This window comes from Macrotis lagotis, chromosome 1 (assembly GCF_037893015.1).
Source record: "Macrotis lagotis isolate mMagLag1 chromosome 1, bilby.v1.9.chrom.fasta, whole genome shotgun sequence".
Lineage (NCBI taxonomy): Eukaryota > Metazoa > Chordata > Mammalia > Peramelemorphia > Peramelidae > Macrotis > Macrotis lagotis.
Window position 1 is genome coordinate 562,104,428 of NC_133658.1, and position 22,259 is coordinate 562,126,686.

General features: G+C 38.3%; 1 protein-coding gene across 23 annotated transcripts in view; it reads left to right on the top strand.

Annotated features, from left to right (window-relative positions):
- PLCXD2 (phosphatidylinositol specific phospholipase C X domain containing 2) overlaps nt 1-21,462 on the top strand; it is a 96,636-nt gene extending 75,174 nt beyond the window's left edge. For 22 of the 23 annotated variants that reach the window (XM_074214449.1, XM_074214454.1, XM_074214463.1 and 19 more), the window contains 2 exons: nt 2,383-2,624; nt 7,906-17,130. In XM_074214449.1, the coding sequence (XP_074070550.1) occupies nt 2,383-2,624; nt 7,906-8,068 (405 nt within the window). In that variant the 3' untranslated portion in view covers nt 8,069-17,130. Of the gene's footprint in view, nt 1-2,382; nt 2,625-7,905; nt 17,131-17,158; nt 17,249-21,395 lie in introns of those variants that run through there. The other variant, XR_012474076.1, reaches the window with a different exon arrangement.
- The last annotated feature ends 797 nt before the right edge of the window (nt 21,463-22,259 follow it).

Sequence of the window (22,259 nt, forward strand, 5' to 3'; positions counted from 1 at the left end):
ATTTATTAAGCTTTTAGGGACAAGCCCTTTTCCTGAGAACATATTCATTCGTTGCCCTCACCCACCCCCACCTCCATTTTTCCATTAAAAGCAATCCTTCAAGAAAATGATGACAAAAGTCTGAATTGTTTTAGCCTAGAACAAATCCATGTATAGAGATCTAAGCACATGAACACTTAAGTGTGTCTACCAGCAACTAAACTATGGGATTTTAAGCAAGTCATTTAATCTTTCCAGCCCTTAGGTTTTGCTTTTTTGGTGTTTTTTTTTTTAATTATTGTGTTACAATGGGCCCATTGGCTAAGGGGCAAAGGGATCTGTCTCCCTCCAGAGGACCCAAAGAAGAAAGTCAACTGCTTTCTCATTACAACAGCTGTCCTGAGCAGAATTCTGAGAATAAATAATCACTTCCAAGAAACCTTAAGTTTGCCTCATTTCTAGTATCTCTCAAAAAGTTACTTTTAGTTAGACTTTTAATGTAAAAAGTCAAGAGCAGTTATATATTTCCTTCACCACAAAATAAATTCTTAAAACACAAAGCCTCATAAGTTCACAACACAAATTCACAACTCTTGTTAGATGTTTGGGGAAGGTGAGTGCTTAAACCAATAAAACATGAAATACTTTGTTTGACTGCTAAATGGATATTACAGTTTGAGATATTGTTTTGGAAGTGGTCATCTTCTCTGAAACACATTGCCTTAGGAAGTACCTCATATAGGGCAGCCAACATCAACTCAAAAAACTCAGAAACTCCCAAATTTCCAAGGTAACCACCAGCTTAATCAGTTTTTAGTAACCTAAGTCCACAGACTAGCTTGATGGTGTAGTGGGTAGAGTCAGCAAGACTCAAGTTCAAATCTAACCTCAGACACTTACTAATTATGTAACTTTGGGCAGGTCACTTAACCCTGTTTGCCTTGGTTTCCTCATCTGTAAAATGAGCTGGATAAGGAAGAAGCAAACCACTCTAGTATCTTTGCCAAGAAAACTTAAATCTGTCCAGAAAGAATTGGACACAGCTGAACATCAGTAGCAAATGCCCTTGGAAAGAAACTTAAAGGCAGTTGGGGTTTTGAAATCCAGTTCACCTGAATTAGCAGTATTTAGGTATTGCTTCCCTGGGAAGAGAGCAAGGAGAACTTTCCCCTTTCCCTTTTTCTCCAAGGGAGAGCTGCAATTCTGGGAGTCTCAAGCTATAGTCAGAAGAGAAGAGAAAGAAAAGCCAGACTGAAGTTGTGTCTCACTTCTAAGTCTTCTGAAAGGGTAGTTCACACTGCTCAGAGACCAGACCTCTGACATAACCTCCTGTTGTGGGAAAAGACTGCAGGAGAGGCAAGGGACATAGCTACCAACCACACTTCTCTGGTTGCAGAAGCTGATTCATATGCTTGCCAGAAGCAGAATTTCACCACTTAGCAGATTTCCTTCCCTCTTCCCCCCTCCCCATCCTCTAAACCCAGGCCCAAACCCAAATACTTTCCAAGGAGGAAATTTCATTGCAGCTTCATCCACCACAACTATGGAGCACCAGGCTTGGAATCAAAAAGACCTGAGTTCAAATTCCACTCTCAGATTATCTGTGTGATCTTGGGCAAGTGATTGACCATCTTCCTGATTCTTCCCTCATCTATAAAATGGAGATAATAATATAATAATAATAATCTGCTCCCAGGATTATGAGGATCAAGTGAGATATCTGTGAAGCTCTTACCTTAATGCCTGCACAGAGTGCTTAAGAAATTTTTTTCTTCTCCCTCCCATCACATAAAAATGAAGTTCTTAAAGACTTTCTGATCTCTAAGAACTCTTTTAGCAAAGAAATGTTTTGCAGTTGGCTAGACTGTCCCCTTACCTATAAACACATTCCCTAAAATTAAATCCATAGACATGGCTAATAAGTCAATCTGCTAGATTGTCAGTTCATTTTATGAAAAATAATTTTAAAAGTTGTACATGTGTTTTTAGCTATGGGCCTTCTCCAGTGTTTTTCTTTCCCCATCAACTTCAATGTCAAATCAAAGTAATGACTTCAGTGTTCATAACTGCAGACAGTCTTATGTAATAATAGCTGGCATTTTTATAGTGTTTAAGGACAAATTTCTTTTTTACTTATTTTATTTCATTTTACTCTCAAAGCAATCCTATGGGAGATGAGTGCGCTGTTGTTATCCCCATTTTACAGATGAGAAAACTGAAGCAGGCAGTGGTAAAGTGACTTGTCCAGATTCACACAGCCAGGAACTGAGCTCAGATTTGAACTTGAGGATGATCATAACTCTAGATCTATGCTCTATCCACTGTGCCACCTAGTTGTCAATTCTCATACTAATTTCTCTTCATTTTTTCTTTCTCTCTTTTCTCTGTTTCTCCATAATTCAGGTTCTTATTTTCTACCATTCTCCCCTGTCCATGCAATACCCCTTCTTATGGCCAGGACACAGGATTCCAGCACCATGGGCCAACACAACATGCGTGAGGAAACTCATCCTCTTCTTAGAAACAACTCTTGGAGAAAGAGCTCCCCGTGGAGCTTTCCATGTTTCCCAAGCTATTCTCACACCCAGAGTAAAGACCATTGCCCGAGGCTTGGTTGGTGGCCTCAAGAACACTCTGGTGCACAGGTAAGGATTTGCTCTAGTTCCACAGGTTCCACTGGTTTTTTTTTTGGTCCACGGGTCTAAGTTTCCTCCTTTTTCAACAATCTTATTTACTTTGACTGTTTTGTATTATATAAAACAGGATGCCACCCACAGTATTCTATAAATTCCTTCTCTGTAAATATAAATCTCTCATAGCTGAGCCAGGATCATCCTACATAAAGGACCTCTAAACCTAAATAAAACTTTGACATGGCATGGAAAATTTTTAGAGTCTTGAGCAAATGTTCTGTGCCCTTCTAATGAGTGACCCAGTTACTATCCAACCCCTGACCCTTTGCCCTGTGATCGACTAAGGACACAACAAAAAACTCTTTTCTCTCCTTCATGGTGACAGCAAAGCCTAAGAACAATCTGTAATAATAGCTCCCTCAGCAAGAGGGAGATAATAGGGAATGCAAAGTTGTATGACTAAAATGAAAGAAGCAATATATTATAGTAGAAAGATACTTGGGGGTAGCCAGGTGGCGCAGTGGATAGAGCACCAGCCCTGGAGTCAGGAGGACTTGAGTTCAAATCCGGCCTCAGACACTTAATAGTTACCTAGCTGTGTGACCTTGGGCAAGCCATTTAACCCCATTGCCTTGCAAAAAAACAAAAAAAAAATATGTTTGATGCTTGAAAGAAGAGTCTTGAGTTCACATCTTAACTCTAATAACTTTACCTTTAGCATCATTTATAAATCACTTAAACTCCCTGGGGACTCAACTTCCTCATCTCCAAAATGAAAGAGTTGAAGATACAAAATACACACACATGCACACACACACAAATGAGAAAATATAGCTTCATATAAGTATATTCAATATAATTATGAAGAGAATTTGTTGTTCAGTCATTTTTTTTGCAGTCACATCTGACTCTTCATGACCAAAATTTTAGGTTTTCTTAGCAAAGATAGAAGAGTGATTGCCGACTCATTTTATAGAAGAGGAAACTGAGGCAAATAGGGTCATACAGCTAGGAGGTATCTGAAGCTGGATTTGAATTTAAGAAAATGAGTTTTCTTGACCTCAGTTTTCCTGACATCCCCTGTACCACTTGGCTGTCTCTTATCTGTAGTGCCATAAATCAATCACTTAAATTCCCTAGTATTCAGTTTCTTCATCTCTAAAATGAGAGTTGAACCACTGTGCTGGAGATACAAATATGATAAAATTTTTAAACAAATAAGATAAGGACATATATTAAGTATACACCGAATAACTATGAAGAGAATTTGTTGTCATTAACTAAGTGCAGGTGATTTGAGGGAGAAAAAATGAGGTAAAAAAGGAAGGCTTCTGGATTGAACTGCGTCTTGAAGGCACAAAGAGTTCTATGAACCAGAGGTAGAAGAGAGGGTAAGTTTTAGGCAGGGGGTAGATCAACTAAATAACTGGGAGAAAGAATGGCATGTGGAAGGAACAGGGGGAAAAAAAGTCCAGTTTAGCTATACTGGAGCATTCAGAAGTAGAAGGGGGAATGATATACAAGAAGGACTAGGCTCATAGCCATGATTCTGTGACAAAGAGGTTTCACTTTATGATCTTACAGTCTCTTTTGCAGCTCTGAATTCTCAGTCTGAGTCATTTTAAATAGTACAGTCTTTCCGATCCCCACATAACACCAAAGCACAGAAGAGACGAGACTGCTTCATCTTAAGTGCCCCAAAGGCACACCTTAGGTCCCCCATTGACTACAGGGACTATTACACTTTAGAAATTATATTGCTGACACAAAACAGGAAGCCAAGTGGAGTACAAGTTAGGGGCCTCTAAGGAAGGATATGTAGTTCTGGCAAAGAACTTATTCCAAATAGTTAAGTAAAGTATGAGACTAACTTGTCCTCTGGGCAAAGAGACTGGAAGCTCTCCACTGACCTTCCAGCAACCTTCTCCTTAAAGATATAGCATAGTCCCTCATAACAGATAAGGAATACAATAATGCTACAAAACTGAAACTGGACACTGGTTTCCTGACCAAATCCAATGGGGAAAAATTCTAAAGTTTACTCAGTATTAAGTTGTTAACTTCCAGAGCCTTTAGATAAATAAGGCCACTGGCCACACACTCTTTGGTCTGGGCAAAAACCACAAGAAATACAGACTCTTTGGCTAAATTCCTAAGGTAATTTGTACCAGACTCCCAGGAGGTAAGACTTGCTATTGGCAAAGGCAGAATGAGTGATTTGTGCTCTAAGCACAAGCAAAATCATGCCCACTCTTTGGAAAATTTTGCCTTTTGTGTATTTTATCTACTAGTATCTGATGGTAGTTAGAACTTGATTTACCATATCCTCAAAGGATGGAATTCACAACATCTCTGACTTGGTCCATAAGTTTTTGGTACCTTTCTGATTACAAGACTATCCACTATCCACAGTGCCTCTTTTGAACTTAGCACAAAAGAATTGCATGTGAGATATGGAGGCATGAATTTTCTGGTATTTATAAAAAAATTAAATATGTGCAATTTTTAAAAGTAATATTTAACATTTTTTATTGTGTTAGAAACAAGGAAACCCTCTTTTCCACATTGTACCCCAGACGATTTTCCTTCCTGCCTCTTGTCTCTCTCTTTCTGCAATCTGGAATCAAAAAGAGGCCAGATTTTGCTTGAAACTGTGACTATCTGGAGAGGCCTTCTATTCCTGCTTAGAGCACTGTTTAAGAACAGGCTCTTCAGGAATATTCAAGATCATAGGCAAGTCTCCATCTCCCTAATAATAATAGTCTTTGAACTACCACTGAAGTCTATTATTTATTTTTATCAAAATTCATCCTACACTCTCTTACCTCAAGATCCTTTATCCTAATTTTGGGGGATTTGGAGGAAAATGGAGGGAGAGAAAAGCAGCAAGAAAGAGTCTGAGATATTTCTTTATTTCACCTTTCTTTCCTTCTTTGTAAACTAAGCTTCAGAGAAAAGTTGACCTATGCAGCCTGAAACCTGAAACAGTTCTTTGTCTCTGGCAACCACAAAGAAATGGAATACTTTCCTCTTGGTGCTTGACCTCTCCAGATCCTTGCTCCAGGGATCTGGAGTTTTGCTACTAACCTATGGTTTACTTGCATTTTCTCATGCTGAACAGAAAGGGGCGCTTGTGGTTCATTTTTTTAAAGTCTGCCACTGTTCAGAAAGTGGGCAGAGCTGCAAAATTTCTGCTGATGTTGCTGTATCTTTTCAGTAGGTGAATTTTCACCTTTTTTTTTTTTTAAACAAACCAGTGGAGTTTACATTTCCCATCAGCACTGCCTCCTCAAGCCTATCAGAGTTAACCAGATCCTGGAGGCAAGCTTGTAATGCAGTGAAAAGAGCAAAAAAAAATTGAAGTTAGAAGACCCAAATTCTTGTCTAGGCTTTTTTGTTAATTTGCTATGGACCCTATAGATCTTTCTAACACAAATATTCTGTGGTTCTCTGAGATGCACAAATATATTTGATAGGCCTTGGTCTCAGTCAGTACTTTACTCTCCCAAAAGAAAGTGTCTTAAGTCCAACTTAGAGCACTGTGTTGGACCAGATTCCCTAGTGACCCTGAGAATCACAGGCTGATATTCCCCACGAGCCTATCATTGATACGTTAAATTCTGTCATTTATTCATCTGAGAGGTAATGTGATATAGTAGATAGATAGCTGACATCAGAGTCAGGAAAACCAGACTGCAAACAGAACCTCTGATCAATACTGGTTGTTTGAAACTAGATGAGTCACCCTACCTCTCATTGCCCTGGATAATTGACAGTAAATTACTTAACAAATTATTGATAGGCAGAATTTCTGCATTAAACGTTACCCTCAAAATTAGAAGTCTAGCCCAAAAAAGAAAATTATTTGAACTAAAGCATTAGGTTTCAAAATATTATAGGATATGATATTCAGCTTCAAGGTGAGAAGGATCTTAGAGAAAACACAGTCTGACTTCTTCATTTTGCAGATGAGGAAATTTTGAAGCCCCTGGTAAAGTGATTTGCCAGATTTTTGCAGGAATTTTACCAAAGATAAAATTTGAACCTGGTTTTTCTGACTTTCCAATGCCCCCTGAACCATTGCCATGGAAAGATTCTCACATTTAAATAATTAATAGCTAATTATAAATTGATTTTTGAGATTTCTTTTTCCACAAAGAAGCAAGTGATTGTGGGGTCTTGTGGGAACAGGACACAGAAGAAGCAGATTCTGATTGGCAAGATGGTAGAGGAAGGTGAGGGTTTAAATGTAGATTCGTATTTGTAGATCAGAACCTACTATAACAGTGGAAGTTTATGAATACTAAAGACAACCCAAAAAGCCAAGTGCAATGTGGGGTGGAGAGAATTAAAGGTAAAACTACATAAGATGAGAGTGTTGACATATCCTGATTTTGACACTTTAAATTTTTCCCAAGGTTTACCCTACTTATAAGATTACCCTATCTCAAAACCTTGAATTTAATGCAGTCTGTGAACTCAGCAACATTTCTGTTTCAGTAAGTCTCATATTTTTGAGAACGCAGCATTATAATAACTGCCCTGAATCAGTATTGAATATCACATACAACCTGAAAGGGAGACCTGGGATCATCAGTAAACAAAGGAATGTGTTTTCCATTAGATTACCAATAGATAAATTTTCCACTATGAGCCCATTATATTCTCAAGATCTGTTATGGCATTCCCTGGCACATGGATCATGCCTCTGCACACTGTAAAACTACTTGGTTAAATTCTGGAAGGTTTCCAATCATTTTGTTTTTTATTTGGAGAAGATCACTGAAGCATAAAAGCTACTGAAAGTAAAATATGAATGTCAGTTCACTGGTGTGCATGATACGAGGTGCTATTCTGTGGTGGTGGTGTTGTTCTTCTTCCTTTGTAACAATTGTATCTTCATGATATTATGAGGTTTTCTTAGTTAAAAAAACTGGAGCAGTTCACCATTTCCTTCTCCTGCTCATTTTACAGAAGGGAAACTGAGCAAATAGGGTTAAGTAACTTGCCCAAGGCCACTCAGCTAGTAAGCTTCTAAAATGCTATTCTTTTTTTTTTTCATTTTCTAAAAATTTTATTTATGTAAGGTAATGGGATTAAGCAACTGGCCCAAGGTCACACAGCTAGGCAATTAAGTGCCTGAGGCTAGATTTGAACTCAGGTCCTCCTGACTCTAGGGCTGGTGCTCTATCCACTGTGCCACCTAGTTGCCCCTGAAATACTATTCTTAAGTCTTCTTTACTTTTTTGCCTTAATTTCTCCATTTTTTCTCTCTCTTTTGTTTTATTTTTAGGAACCTTCCTGTGATTCTGAACTGGGTGAAGACACAGAAACCTGGAGTCTTGGGTGTGAACATAATCACATCTGACTTTGTTGACCTGGTGGACTTTGCAACAACTGTCATTGAGTTAAATAACCTCCTCCTACAAGGGGACAGAGCTCTAGCTAAATGCTGATTTCCTTTTGATTTAACTCTTTATTGAATTTATTGATTCAGGGCAGAGTTTTTACAGGTGTCCCTGGCATTGATAGTAGTCCTAGGCAGATTTTTGGAAGTGAATAAGAAAAAAGGCCCTTTTTCTTTATTCACAGGTCCTGTTAAATAATTCTGACAATACCATCACTTTCAATTTCCAATGATGTTTTTGTCATACTGGAAATCCCACTTTAAATAATTAATGTCAGTTTCTTTTCACTGGATCATGGGATGTATTCATTGGTCAGGAATGTGAATTATAGGCCTCATCAGGGTATTTTTTGTCCATTGTCTGATTTCTTTCTCTACTGTCTTTTCAAGATGTGGTATTTGTGCCAGTAAGAGACCTGAAACTCAGGTGGTTATCCCTGATCAGAGAAACATCCTATTCTAAGTGTTGTTTTTCCTGTGATAGATAGCATAACTACCTAGGACTCTGTTGGGGTTCCCTCAGTAAGAAAAAGAAGTGGTGTTAGGAAGGGCATTAGATAATGAATAACCCACTTCTTCTAAGGGCCAACCAATAGAACTTAGCTATTGTATTGCTTGATCTGGTTACATGTGAACTGATTTCCTCAGAGAAATAGGGTCCAGAGTTTTAGATAACTGTATTTTGCAGCACTAAATGATACTTCCTTTGCATTTGTTTTGGTTGAATATAGGAGAAAAAAGAGGGGGAGATAATTTTAAATCAGATTGAGAATGGTTATAAATGCATGCTTTCTCATCTCTCTTTTTTTGTTGTTTTGGAATTATTTCCCAATGGACTTCCAGTTGAACTCTAAATCATTTTGGCAGAGAACTCTTTGGAGCAGAGTCTTCAAGCCAGCTACTGAGTCAAATCTGGAGTACATCTGGGATTGGTGTCTGTCTTTTGTGACATCATGTCAAAAGAATGTACCATGTGGCAATGCCATAATAAAATGAGGCAAAATCATGATTGAAAAGTGCATGATCCAGTTGGGTTTGGAGACCTTCTTTGATACTTTGGAAACAAGGCTATCTCGGGGAGATATAGGATGATTTGTGTGGCATCCAAAAGAAAAAGACCACCAGTATGGGGAGAATTTCATGTTAGTTTCTCAGTTTGATCAGCCCCCTGCACTATGTTTGGAGTTAAACTAGCCATCAATGGTTGAAGGGCTTTGAACTCAAAAGAAAACTTTTATTGATTGACAAGAGGTGCTATATTATGAGAGCTCTCTTCTCATTTTATTCATGTATTTATTTATGCACACTAGATTGACAGTGTTTTCTAGATCAGAAGTGTTCATGATGGATCTTCCAGAACTCCTTTCTGCCAAGGACAGAAAGGTTTGCTCTTTTCCTTAGGATGGCAGGGCCACCTTTCTCAATTTAGCTCAGTGTGATTCTTAGTCTGCTACTGACCTTTACTCTAACTGCCCTTTCTCTTATGCTGTCTAAAGACTTTGTGAACTTGGTAGATTTCCAGGACTATTCTTGCTGCACCAGTGCGACAGCTGAGGAGGAAATGGATGATGAGAACCACCCCCTTCCCATCTCATCTATTGAGGAAGCCTTTCCAGAACGAGACTGAAAAGTGAATGCTACCAGTACAAAACAGGAACAGGGAGCATGCATGCATTGCTATTGGAAGTGGTTGCAGAATACCTTGGAGCAGCAGGGAATACTTTAGAAATGACAACTTCTGAACCCTGGAAGAGAAAGGAAAAACCCAGATGCCAAATGTATGTGGGTTTGGTGGGGAGGGAAGGGAAAAGGGCATATGCACGCGCACACACACACACACACACACACACACACACACACACGTGCATGCGCACGCACACACACACACACACACACACACACACACAATCTTTCTCTCTCTCTCTCTCTCTCCCTCCCTCCCTCCCACCCTCCAATATATATTGATCTTGCTGGACCTTTCTGTTTTGTTCCTTTGTTGCTGGTAGCTGGAATTTTGCTCTTGTCAGCAATGGGAATATCCAACCAGCTGCTAAGAAGATTTCTCTTCATTCTCCAGTTGTTTTTCCCCCCTTCCAGTCTTGTTACAAATGCCACTTCTTCAGAAAAAAAAAAAGTGAAGTTTGGATTCTTAGTCTATAGACCCTGACCCTGTTGGAGGAATCTCTTTTCTTATCTTGGAACCTTTCTTTAGGAGAAGTCGGATCTGGAATTATTCTGTTAAGGAAAAAAAAACAGTAACAAAATAAAAAGGAATTGTTACTGGGTGTGAGGGGGAGCATTGGTGCTCCTTTTTCTAAATCCTGTTTAAAATGCAAGCAAATAAGAAGAGGAGGAAGAGGAGGAGTCTAAGGCCCAGGTCTTCCATCTAGGTTGGAGAAGCTGCTGGGAACTGGTCCATAAGCCTGCCAATTCACCCTCTTATAACATGGTACAATGACAAGGAGGCTAGGGAAGGACAACTTGTTCTCCCCTGTTTTATTTGAGGTTCCACTGTGTCAGTACTACGGTGCTACGGGGACAGGTGCTCCTGACATTAACAAATAGAATGCCAGTGACACCCAAGGGCTCCATATTGATCACAGAAATGTTTACTAGATTTTTCTCCTTTGCTGTTTTAATTTGTTTCATTTTAAACTTGTCATTGAGTTGCATTTTAATCATTTCCTGCTTGTTGACCAAGTGGACTTCAGGTTTTGACTAAATAAGAGAAAGGTTCTCAAGCTTGCTACCAAAGAACAGAAACTGGCAACTGCCCACATGTTTATGGCAGGGTGCTGGAGATCATTATTGCCACTGTGGTTTGTCATCCTTGTTTACATTTGGGAAACATTCTGTTTTGGAGTCAGTAGAATAGGGGAAGGGGTTGTGATTTATAATTCTGCTGTAAACACCAGACCCAGTTTTGGCTGCCTCTCAGCCCCCAGGAAAAGGTTAACACAGATGTTAAAGGATATTTGCATTCTGTTCCTTACCTCTGTTGCTAAGCATCAGAGTGAGGGGGAGAGGATGGGAAGAGGGCAAAAGGGGGTGGGGTGGAAAGGGACTTTGGTTTGGGTTAGTGACCTATCCTGTGTCTGCCATAAGAAAAGTGGCCTGACCATATTACTTATTTTTCCAAGTTGTGTGGGATTTGAAAACCAAAACAGTACTTATGCTTGTGCAGAACTGAATATTGTTGACTCCACAATCAGCTAAATGTTTGCTTCTGAGCCAAACAGGAACCCAGTTTCCTAAGATCTGGGCCCACATTTCTTTGGAGATGTAACCTGAATATCCCTTGAGCTGTCCAATCTAACTTCCCATTGGCAGATAAGGGTAGTTGTCCTGGGTTGCCTATCATTGTTTACAAGATTGGACTTTTGATCTTATTGGAGTACCACAGTGGTTCAGGAAGATGTCCCTAGGATTAGAGAGAAAGAGGGATAAGGTTAGGGTGAGAGGGTGGTGAAAGAATTAGCCATTAACATTTAAATTAAGACAGCTATCAAAAGCTCTTTGCAGGAAATATTTGAAACCTTTTGCATCAGACTCTAAAAGAATTGTTTGAGCAAATGCTTCTTTACATTGTATTCCCATGCTATAGAAATGCTTGGTGGTACAGTGACCACCTGGGCAAAACCTGGGAATTTTCATTAAACTCCAAGAAAAGCACAAGGAATCTGATCCCAATATAGTCCTGGCTCCTTAGCATCCTAGGTCTCCCTCCTAATTTTCATCTGCTTGAACACACATCTTCATATTTAAAGGGCTCACATTTATATAAGAGAATGACTTATTTCAGGGGAGCCACTGGGCCAAGCAATTAATGCAGTATTCTATGTTTGAAACAAAGTCAATGTAGGCTAGTGAAGCATTGGAATGAAATGCTGTCAATGTAGTCTTTGTGTTTGCTTTGTTTACATCCAACCATTAAAAAGAGTTGTACAAAAGGATATTAAAATCATTCCCCTGGGGGGAAGGATGGAGTACCATTAAGAATCCCCATTTAACAAGAGGGGTAGAAATTCCAACTCCATTTGAAGCCCTCCATTGGCCCTAGGAGAGTTTCTCACAGTAAGTGGAAAACTTGGATAAATACTATATGAATATACCTCCAAATTAAAAGGGTTTGGGAAGCTAGTGAATTCTCCCCCCTCCCCCCAGTATTGACCTTCCACAAGTGTCAATGTTGTGTCTTTTTTTCACTGTACTTCCAACTTTGTGGAAGGATTCAGCACTTAACTTAAAATCCCTAGCATACATTTAGTAGGTATTTATTAAATGCTTCTAGACCATTTTGAGGTCAAGGTTTTGTCCCATAAATTGTCCCAATTTATAATGAAGTATGTATGCTTTTTGCCACTAGAGGTGGGAGAATCATTTTTCTGCCAAGAACCATTTGGATATTGTAACATCATTCTCAAAACAAAATTATCAACTTAAAAATTAACCTGCTCTATTTGATCAAACATTTAATTAATTCACACTTTGAAAGTTCCTAGATTTATTGAATTTCAAGTTCTTCCTGTGGTTGCCTTGGCAGCACCAGACCAAATGATTTAGCAGCCTGGGGGACAGACATTCCCCACCCCTGCAATAGCTAGTATGAATACATAAAGATCCTCAGATGGGAGACAGATGAACAATAGGTTTCAGGGAAGTAACTAAGACTTGGCTATTTATAGTGTGATGTGAGTGAAATGCATTTGACTAAATATGTGAGGGAGGTGAAGATTGTTTAAATATTGGGAGAATATCTCCAAGTCTAAATGTTTTACTTGTATGACAGACTGAAAATATCTTCCACCCCATCTCTCGAGTTATTTAAAGAAAGACATTTACATAAATTCAGGTAGACAATCTACCATTAAAAAATCTCTGGTCATTCCACTCAAGGTGACTAGTGTTTTGAGTCCAGGTTAAGGTTTAAATCCTGAGATCAAATTTCATTTTCAAAGAAATGGCAGATGACAGGAGAGGACTAACCATAGTGTAGGCTTGGGTATCTTCTAGCACCAAGATGTAAAAGTATGCAGGGTCAGATGTTGAGAGGATAAACCATTGATGAAATGCTTTTAAAATAGTAAACATCATTATCCTAAATTTAAAACATTATAAGAGTGGGAGAAAGTGTAGAGATATATGATAAGAAGTAAAAAGGGTTGTTGAGATTTCTTCCATGATAACCCAATGGCTAATCATCTGACCAACACCACAATTCTAGATGTGATTAACCAGACTTTGGTCAAACAATTTTCCTGTTTGCTCCTATTCCTACTGAGTAATTTTTATACTTTGCCTTCAGATCCCCTATCAGAGTAGCCCTTCCTTGCTGATCTCTCTTTTCCCCAGCTGTTTGTCTACCTCCTCCTCCCAATCCTTCTTTTATTTATTTATTTGTTTATTTATTTATTTATTTCTTAAGGTTTTTTTGCAAGGCAATGGGGTTAAGTGGCTTGCCCAAGGCCACACAACTAGGTAATTATTAAGTGTCTGAGACCTGATTTGAACCCAGGTACTCCTGACTCCAGGGCTGGTGCTTTATCCACTGCACCACCTAGCCGCCCCCTCCCAAGCCTTCTTTGACAGGAACAGAAGGTTCTCTGTGACTAGAGCCACTTGGCTAGATGGGAAACAGAGAAAGAGGTAGGGAGGGAGGGAATCCACCAATGCACTATCAGCCTAGGTATCAGCATCCATAATGGATGCAGAATCCTGCAGGGAGCTGAAGAACATTCTGTGAAACAAGGAGGGGAAAACAGACTTGGAATAATACAAACTTGGTAACATGAAATACCTTATATGGAAATGGGTTTCTTTCTTTAAAATATATTTGTCCCTTTAAAAATTCAGTTTACTTTCCAACAAGCTACTGAAGACTTTTTCTTTCCTCTCTGGTACTTGACATGAGGGGCAAGTACATTGGACAACTCAGGATGGGTTAAAGTGGCATGAGAAAACAGTAGAGGTAGAAACTAGCTTGTCTCTCACACCCTAAATAAACTTGAACAATTCTTTTACAGTTCCACCATTCTCTCTTCAACTTGTGGTTTCCCTAGTTTCCTTCAGAGAATGGCATCACTGTACAATGACCCTGTGACATTTCTGGGCTGGCCCAAACCCAGAAGAATACCATGTAGACCACCCTCCACCCTACCACACCCCCACAATTTTCTTAAAACAATACTATTCTAGTAAAAAACTTACTCCCCTTTAACCCTCCAAAATTAAGTTTAAGATGACCCTGGGTGGCCCCATCCTATGGTATTTACTGTTTGACAATCTCTCTAAGAGAATTTGTTCATATGACTCTTTCAGCCTGTCTCCAGACCAAACTGGTTTTGATAAGGTTTTGCAGTTCTTATCTGCTGGAACCTAATCCCTCAGTCCTTTGATATAGCTCCATCACTATAAGAGTCCTATCTCATCACTTTCCTACAACACCATTTTCTGCTCTTTACTCTCATCTAACTTCCACTACCTGCCAAATGCTCTAGGTCACAAGAGGTCACAAAGAATCTGTATTAACCAAAAGGAAGGACATACGCAAGCTAAGCTATATATGAGCACAATTTTCTTCTTATTCCTATTTAGCACTTCTTCCCCACCTCTCATATTCCCTTCAGTCTCCACACCTCCACAATACCTGGCCACACTCCAGAACCTGAGGAGCTGGAGAGAAGCAGAAAGGTTAATATTCAGATTAACCAATAGGGACTGGGTTATGAGACTAGATAATGCAAGAGTGAGCAATTTTAGATGTCAAATGGCACTTAGGTAGCTTTGTACATTTAACAGTTTACATTACAAGAGCATTAATAAATGCTCCCATCATGGTGTTCATGTGATAGTTTGTAGGGACAGATTGTATTACCAGTGGTTGCTGCTAATATCATCCTCATTACCTTATACCTGTTATTAAAATGCATTGAATAAAATGTTGTCTATACACAATTTGTACAATGTGTATGCCTATTGTCATCTCAGTTAACCTTGCTGACCAGATAGGAGTTAGAACATAAGCTGTAATAGTGAAAATAAGCATTGATCATTTCTTTAAAATTGTGATATTACTTGTGTACTGTATTAGCTGTTGTAATTTGTCCTATATTGATTGTATTGCATTAAAGTGCATGAAACAAAAGGAATGATATCTGATCTAATAATTAAGGAAAAAAATTGCACATCTGTGCACTTTCATGTTAAAATGTATTTTGTGGCTTAACTATACTGTTTGTCTACGTTTCATTTTTTTTGTTTGTTTTTCTTCCGGAAACAATTGTTTAGTTCAGTTTGTTCTTTTTCCATTTCTTGAAAGAATTATAATTTAACTCTGCATTGTTAAGCCAGAATACCTCATTTTAACTGTGACGATTTTATTTTTAAAGGTCTATCACCTAACTTCTTTTTTTTTTGATTGGTTTGTTTTATGTCATATTTTATTTGATGATCCACAGAAGTTTTCAGTTGTGAAAATAAACATCACATTTTGGCATTGCTCTTCTGTGTTGGTGCATCTTTCCTTACCTTAACACAGAATTCATTATTGATCAACTCTCAGGAAAATTCATAGGATGACTGTGCTAGGCTAATTTGGAGATTTATCGCCTTGGCTTCTGGCACTAAGAGCAAATGAGTATGTCTGGAATCTCTAGCATGTGCAGGAAAGGAAATAAGTAGCTAGCCCTTTCCAAGTCTCAGTGTAAACCATATCAGAGTTACTACTGGGAGAAGAGGAACAGTATTATGCCCCAAAGTAGAGAAATTGGAGATTTCTGACAACATAGCCCCAGGGGTATTTATGATAGGGAGAGTTGGAGTGGGGGGTACCAGCAACCTCTGTCTTCCTTCTTAATCCTTCAGAACAACTGAAGTGAATCCATAACATCTCCCACCCCTCCCAAACCCTCCCACTTGATCCATCAATATTGATGACTTGGAGCCTCATACATTGTTCTAACCCCGATATACTTTTCTAAACATTTTCCTGTACTAAATTCTTGGCACTTTACAGGTATACCTCATCTTATTGTACTTTGCATTGCATTTTACAGATATTGTGTTTTTTTACAAATTAAAGGTTTTTGGAAACCCGGCAGCAAGCAAATCTGTTGGACCCATTTTTCCAAAAGCATGCCTCACAATAATCTCTGTGTCACATTTTGTTAATTTTCATAGTATTTCAAACTTTTTCATTATGATTTTATCTTTTATGGTGAGCTATCATCAGAGATATTTGATGTTACTCTTGTAATTGTTTTGGGCTCCACAGACTACATTATATAAGGTGGCAAACAACCTATAAATGTTGTGTGTGATTGCCTGAGGGACCAGAGGTTTCCATGTTTCTCCACCTCCTTTGGGGTTCCCTAATCACTGAGATGTTGGAAATTAAGCTATTTAATAACCCAACAGTGGCCTCTATTCAAGCGAAAGGAAGAATGAATCTGTGTGGCAATATTGTTGGTTACTTTTAAGCAGTTGCCTCAGCCACCCCAACTTTGAGCAACCATATTCTGATCAGTTAACAGTGATCGACAGTGGGGCAAGAATCTCCACCAACAAAAGGAATGGGACTCACTGAAGGCTCAGATAATGATTAGCGTTTTTAAGTAATAAAGTATTTTTGATTGATTAAAGTAAATACAAATACAAAATTAATAGACTATAATATAGTATAAACATAATTTTATATGCATTGGAAAACCAAATAGTTCATATGACTCCCTTTATTTAGATATTTATTGCAAAGGTCTGGAATGGAACCCAAAATATCCCCAGTGTCTAACTACTAAACTACCATTATCACAATCTTCATGAAAGCCATGATTCCATCTGACCCCTCTCCCTCTGCCCTGGTCTATCTTGTGTCATTTTTCAAATGTTCGGGCATGGTTGGGGATAATGAGTTTTGAGGAACAAGAACACATTTTTTTGTGGGAAAAGCACTGGTAAAAGCACTTTCTAGACCAGTAGAGAGTCATTAAGCATCTGGGGCTTCACAACCCTGAGCAATCCTGCAAAAGATTGGTGAAGGAAATGTTAAGGAAAAGATGGTAAAAGGGGAGGTGGGAAGGCATCAAATATGATCTCTTTCAAACTCTTTAAACAGCTTTAAATTTATTTGACTATTTTAAAGTTTGGCCTGGTTGGGAGTCAGAGCACCAGAGCAAAAAGAACCTGGAATCATAGACCCAACCTTGGATCCTGTTTCTTCCACTCACTAACTGTACGTATACCCTTGACCAAATCTTTCTTGGAGCTGATCTCTTCTGTAAAATGAGGTTGACTAGATGACCTTTAAGGTCCCTTCTAGCTTTAAATCTATAGACAAGTCTTTTTTTTTTTTACCTCTACTCACTGGGAAGATATGAAATAGATGTTAACACTGTCTCAAGTTCATTTTGTCAATATTTACACAACCCTAGACTCTTTTCTCAGGAGAAGAGCAGTTTATCAAATGGCAAGAATTTAGGGAGTACCATTGCTACAGAGTCCAGAGAGGAGAAAATTCTTTTATCTACCTCAGAAATTGAATCTAATAGCTAGATTCCTGAGGAGTAGGATGACTGGATAGACAGATTTTATTCACTTTTCTCCCAAGTTCTTCTAGATCATCAACATATGCTTTTATTTTATTTTTATCTATTTTCTTCCCAAGACTATGGGAGCATTTTGAACTTTAGAATGAATCAAATACTCCTTAGAGATTGATTGGACAATGACAGATGAGGGAAAGAAGCTGAAAACCACAATGAAGCTGACTTTGCCAAGGATGACTGATGCACCTAGGATGCAAGTAATAGTAAAGCATAAAACCTTGTCACACCTAAGGTATTTTTTTTTCTCTTCAGTGTCATCATGCTGTCTCAAGTGTCAGCTTACATCTACTGTCCTAGAGCAGCATTTTGTTTAGGAGGGCAAAAGTGTCTAGAAAATACTGTTAAGCCTTAGGAAGGAGGTTCATGTGCAATGGAATGTTTTATAAAATTGAGAGTTTTATTTGCATTTGACCTTGCCTTCCATTTCTAGTGCTATTGGGATATGACCTTGGGCCTTTGTCCTTGCCACCAATCAATCACTCCTTTGCTTGTGCCTGGAGTCTACTCCATCCCCTTTCATCTTTTTTTTTTATTTTTTTCCTCTTTAATCATTCTTTCTCTTTTATCTTCAGTCTCTTCTGCTGAGTCCTTCCCAGCTACTTATAAACATACCCAAGTATACCCCATTCTTAAAAAAAAATCAATTAACCCTGCAGTTAAGCTATTTCTTTTAGTTTTCCTTCTATTCCCAACCATCACAAGAAAAAACATTTTAAACTTGTTACCATTCCTCATCATCCATTCATTTCTCAGTTCTTTGCCATGTGCTTTCATATACATCATTCAACTGAATATGCTCTCTTGCCTGCTAGGAATTTTCCCTCTATCTTAATCCTTCTTGACCTTACTTCTTTTGACACTGTGAGCTATGGTCTCCAGATATGATTTACTGCCTCCACTTTCATGACATTGCTATCTCCAGGTTCCCTTCCTACCTCTCCAACATCTCAGACTCTTTTATTGGACCACTATCCACTGTAGGGTAGTTTCAAACTCAAGGTTCTTTCTTGGAGTTTCTCTTCTTTCTCTATATTCTCTCTTTTGGTGATCTCATTTACACACATGAGTTCAATTATCTTCTCTACGCCTTTGCCCAAACGACATATCAGCTCAACTCTTTTAAACTAAAGCCCCATATCACCAAGGAACAGTTGGATGTTCACATATGGGTGTACCACAGTATAAAACAAAACTACATTATCATTCCATCTAAACCTAGCCCTCTTCCTAGCTTCTCTATCTCAGTCAAGGTCACTTGTCATCCTTTTGGTCACTCAGTTTCACAATCTAAGAGCCATAGAATCATAGATTTTGATTTGAAAAAGGTCCTAGAGGATATTTAACATAATCTCTTATTTTATATGAAGGAACCTTGAGGTCCAGAAAGGTTGAGTGACTTGCCCAAGGTGACCTAGGAAATAATTAGCAGAGTCAAAATTTGAACTTAGATTTTAAAGGCACTGTTTCAACTGAGGACTACATTAAGTCATTCTCAACCCTTCACTCTCCATTACTGACATAATCAATCAATTACCAATCTTCATTCTGCTTCCACACAATCTTTCAAATCCATATGCTTTTCTCTATGTGTATGATTTACACCCTAATTCTGGCCCTCTTTACTTCTTTCTTGAACTATTTCATTAGTCTCTCTATTGATCCCCATTTCTTCTTTCTCTCCTTTGCAACCTATTCCCTAAACATCTGCAAAAATAATAATCCTTAAGTCTAAGTCTGACCATGCCACTCCCCTGACCTTCAATGTATTCCCCTTTAGATAAAATGCACACTTTTCAGCTTGGCATTTCACAATCTGACTTTAAACTACATTTCCAGACTTATTTCACATTATTTCTTTTCTACAATATTGCAGACAGTATGACTGGGACTTTAGTTTAAAAGAGTTGGGCTGATATGTCATTTGGGCAGTCAAAGTATCATATGTGTATTTCTAAAACTCAGAATTCTATCTTATTCTTCCATGTCTTTTCACGGACCATGGCCATATACCTGGAATGTACTTTCTCTCCACCTACACTTCTCAGAATTCTGTCTCCTTTAAATGTTATCTTAGTAATTACCTCAGTGGAAGCCTTTCCTTCTCCATTTAGTTGTTAGTTCCCTCCCTCTCTTCAAATTATCATTAGTTTACATACTATATATCTCCCTAGTATAATGTGTCAATCCACATGGTATAATTTTCTTCCTTATATCCTCAGCTGCCAGCCAGAATGAGTTGCTCTAATGCAATGATTGAAGAATTGAATTGAATTCGAACTGTCCTATCCACATATTACCTTACCTTATCAAGAATAATAATATGTCTTAAAGTTTGATTATGGATTGTTCATTTTTTGTATTGACAATAGCTTGAACCTCCTGATCTTTTCCATTCTGGGTATAAAATTGAAATTCTTGCTGTCATTAGGAGGCTTCCTTTTCTCCTGCTTATATAAAATAAAATTTTGTTACCAAAAAAACTAAGGGTATCCAAATGGGCCTAAAAGATGGGCATCAAGAAAAAGAGAACAATTAAAATACAGAACTGAAAAAAAGGAATAAGGTGAGGGGGAAAAACTCCCAGTTATAGAATTATGTCTTGTTCTGAGCACCAAAGCTTGAAATTTGTACTTTGACAAATTAAAACACTCCCTGACAATGCGGTGAAGGATCAGTCAACAAATGTTAGTCAACAAATGCTTATTAAATGTTAATAGTAGGGGTGGCTAGGTGGCGTAGTGGATAAAGCACCAGCCTTGGAACCAGGAGTACCTGGGTTCAAATCCGATCTCAGACACTTAATAATTACCTAGCTGTGTGGCCTTGGGCAAGCCACTTAACCCCATTTGCCTTGCAAAAACCTAAAATAAAATGTTAATAGTGTCCTTAGTGCTGGGAATACAAAGGAAGACAAAAACATGTCCCAGGTCCCTGGCCTCACATATCCTACATTCAGTAATAACCATTTCACATAAAGAGCAGTTAAAGGGACAATTGGCAAGAAAAACAAAATACTTAAGGTATATATGATAGTGGATTGTTCTGCTCCAGAGGCAGAATTAACCTCAATGGGTAACAAAGGGAAACAGCTTCTGGCTCACACTAAAGAAAAAACTCTATGAAATAAGATGTTGTTTGCCCTTCATTCTCAAAAAAAAGACATGACATCTGGGAGAGGTGATGCTAAGACAAGCACATGAACTAGATTTGATTGAAGTGTCCTGTGCTAAGTCATCAGCCTCACTTTCTCCTCCAGAGCCATCTGGGTTCAGTGACCAGATATGAATGGAGATGGTCCTGGATGCTAGGCAATCAGGGTTAAGTGACTTGCCCAAGGTTACACAGCTAGTAAATGTCTGAGGTGAGATTTGAATTTAGGTCCTCCTAATTCCAGGGCCACTGTGTCACATAAGAAGGAAGAAACTCCATTGTAGAACAAGGAGCTCTCTATCAGAGACAAAATAGACAAAATAACTACCAGCTAGATATTATAGAGGGAAATTAAATACCAGATGAAATATTGGATGAATTATCCTCCATAATTCTACAAGCCAGTGAGTCCAGAAACACAACAATGACCCCTTGCAATGAGGACATCAGGTGAGAGGGAGAAAAAAAATGATAAATATTTGTTAATTGGGGGGGGAGGACATTTCCATTAAGACACATTTTGTTTTTATCTGGTGAATTTATGTAATATCATGAATCACAGTTTTCTGTTTGTGTCTTTTGAAGGTAATGTCTATGTTTTACTTTAAAATTTTTCTTTTCCAGATACCAGAACAGTACTCTGCACAAATTATCCATGGAATGAATGTTTTTTGAATAAATAAATAAAATCTCTATCCAACCAACTGCATTTCAGAGATCCTGCTACAAGTCACCATCAGTCACTTAGCTTTCATTGAAAATCTGCTGTATACCGGGTTCTGTGCTTGGAGTGAAGAATTTAAACCAAAAAAGTAAACAGTCCCTGCATTCAGGGAGCTTACATTCTTATAACACAATCCCATTTACAGGCAATCAGTACACTATGTTGCCTTTTTCTTACCTCAGAAGCATTCCATTCCAGACCATTCATGTCACACATAAGGAAACAAGGTCCTCTGAAGTCCTTTATACCTCTTGTTCTATGTTTGTAGCAGCAACCCTATGTCCACCTATGAATCTACCTACAGTACACTCTACTGTGTTTAGTCACTGCTAAATCCAACCTGGAGTAGAAGAGAAAGCTAGTTAAAACTTACAAACCTAGCATCTTTTTAAAATTTATTTTTTAAAATAACATCCATTTGTTTTCTTCTCCCTCCTACTCTCTCAAGAACAAGAAGAGAGATAGAGAAAGAAAAAGAGAGAGAAAGAAACAGAAAAAAATGAGAAAGAAAGAAAGAAAAGAAAGGGAAGGAAGGGAGGAAGGAAGGAAGGAAGGAAGGAAGGAAGGAAGGAAGGAAGGAAGGAAGGAAGAGAGAAAGAAGAAGGAAGGAAGAAAGGAAGGAAGGGATAAGGAGGGAGGGAGAGAGGGGAGAAAGAAAGAAAGAAAGAAAGAAAGAAAGAAAGAAAGAAAGAAAGAAAGAAAGAAAGAAAGAAAGAGAAAGAAAGAAAGAAAAGAAAGAGAAAGAAAGAAAGAAAAGGAAGGAT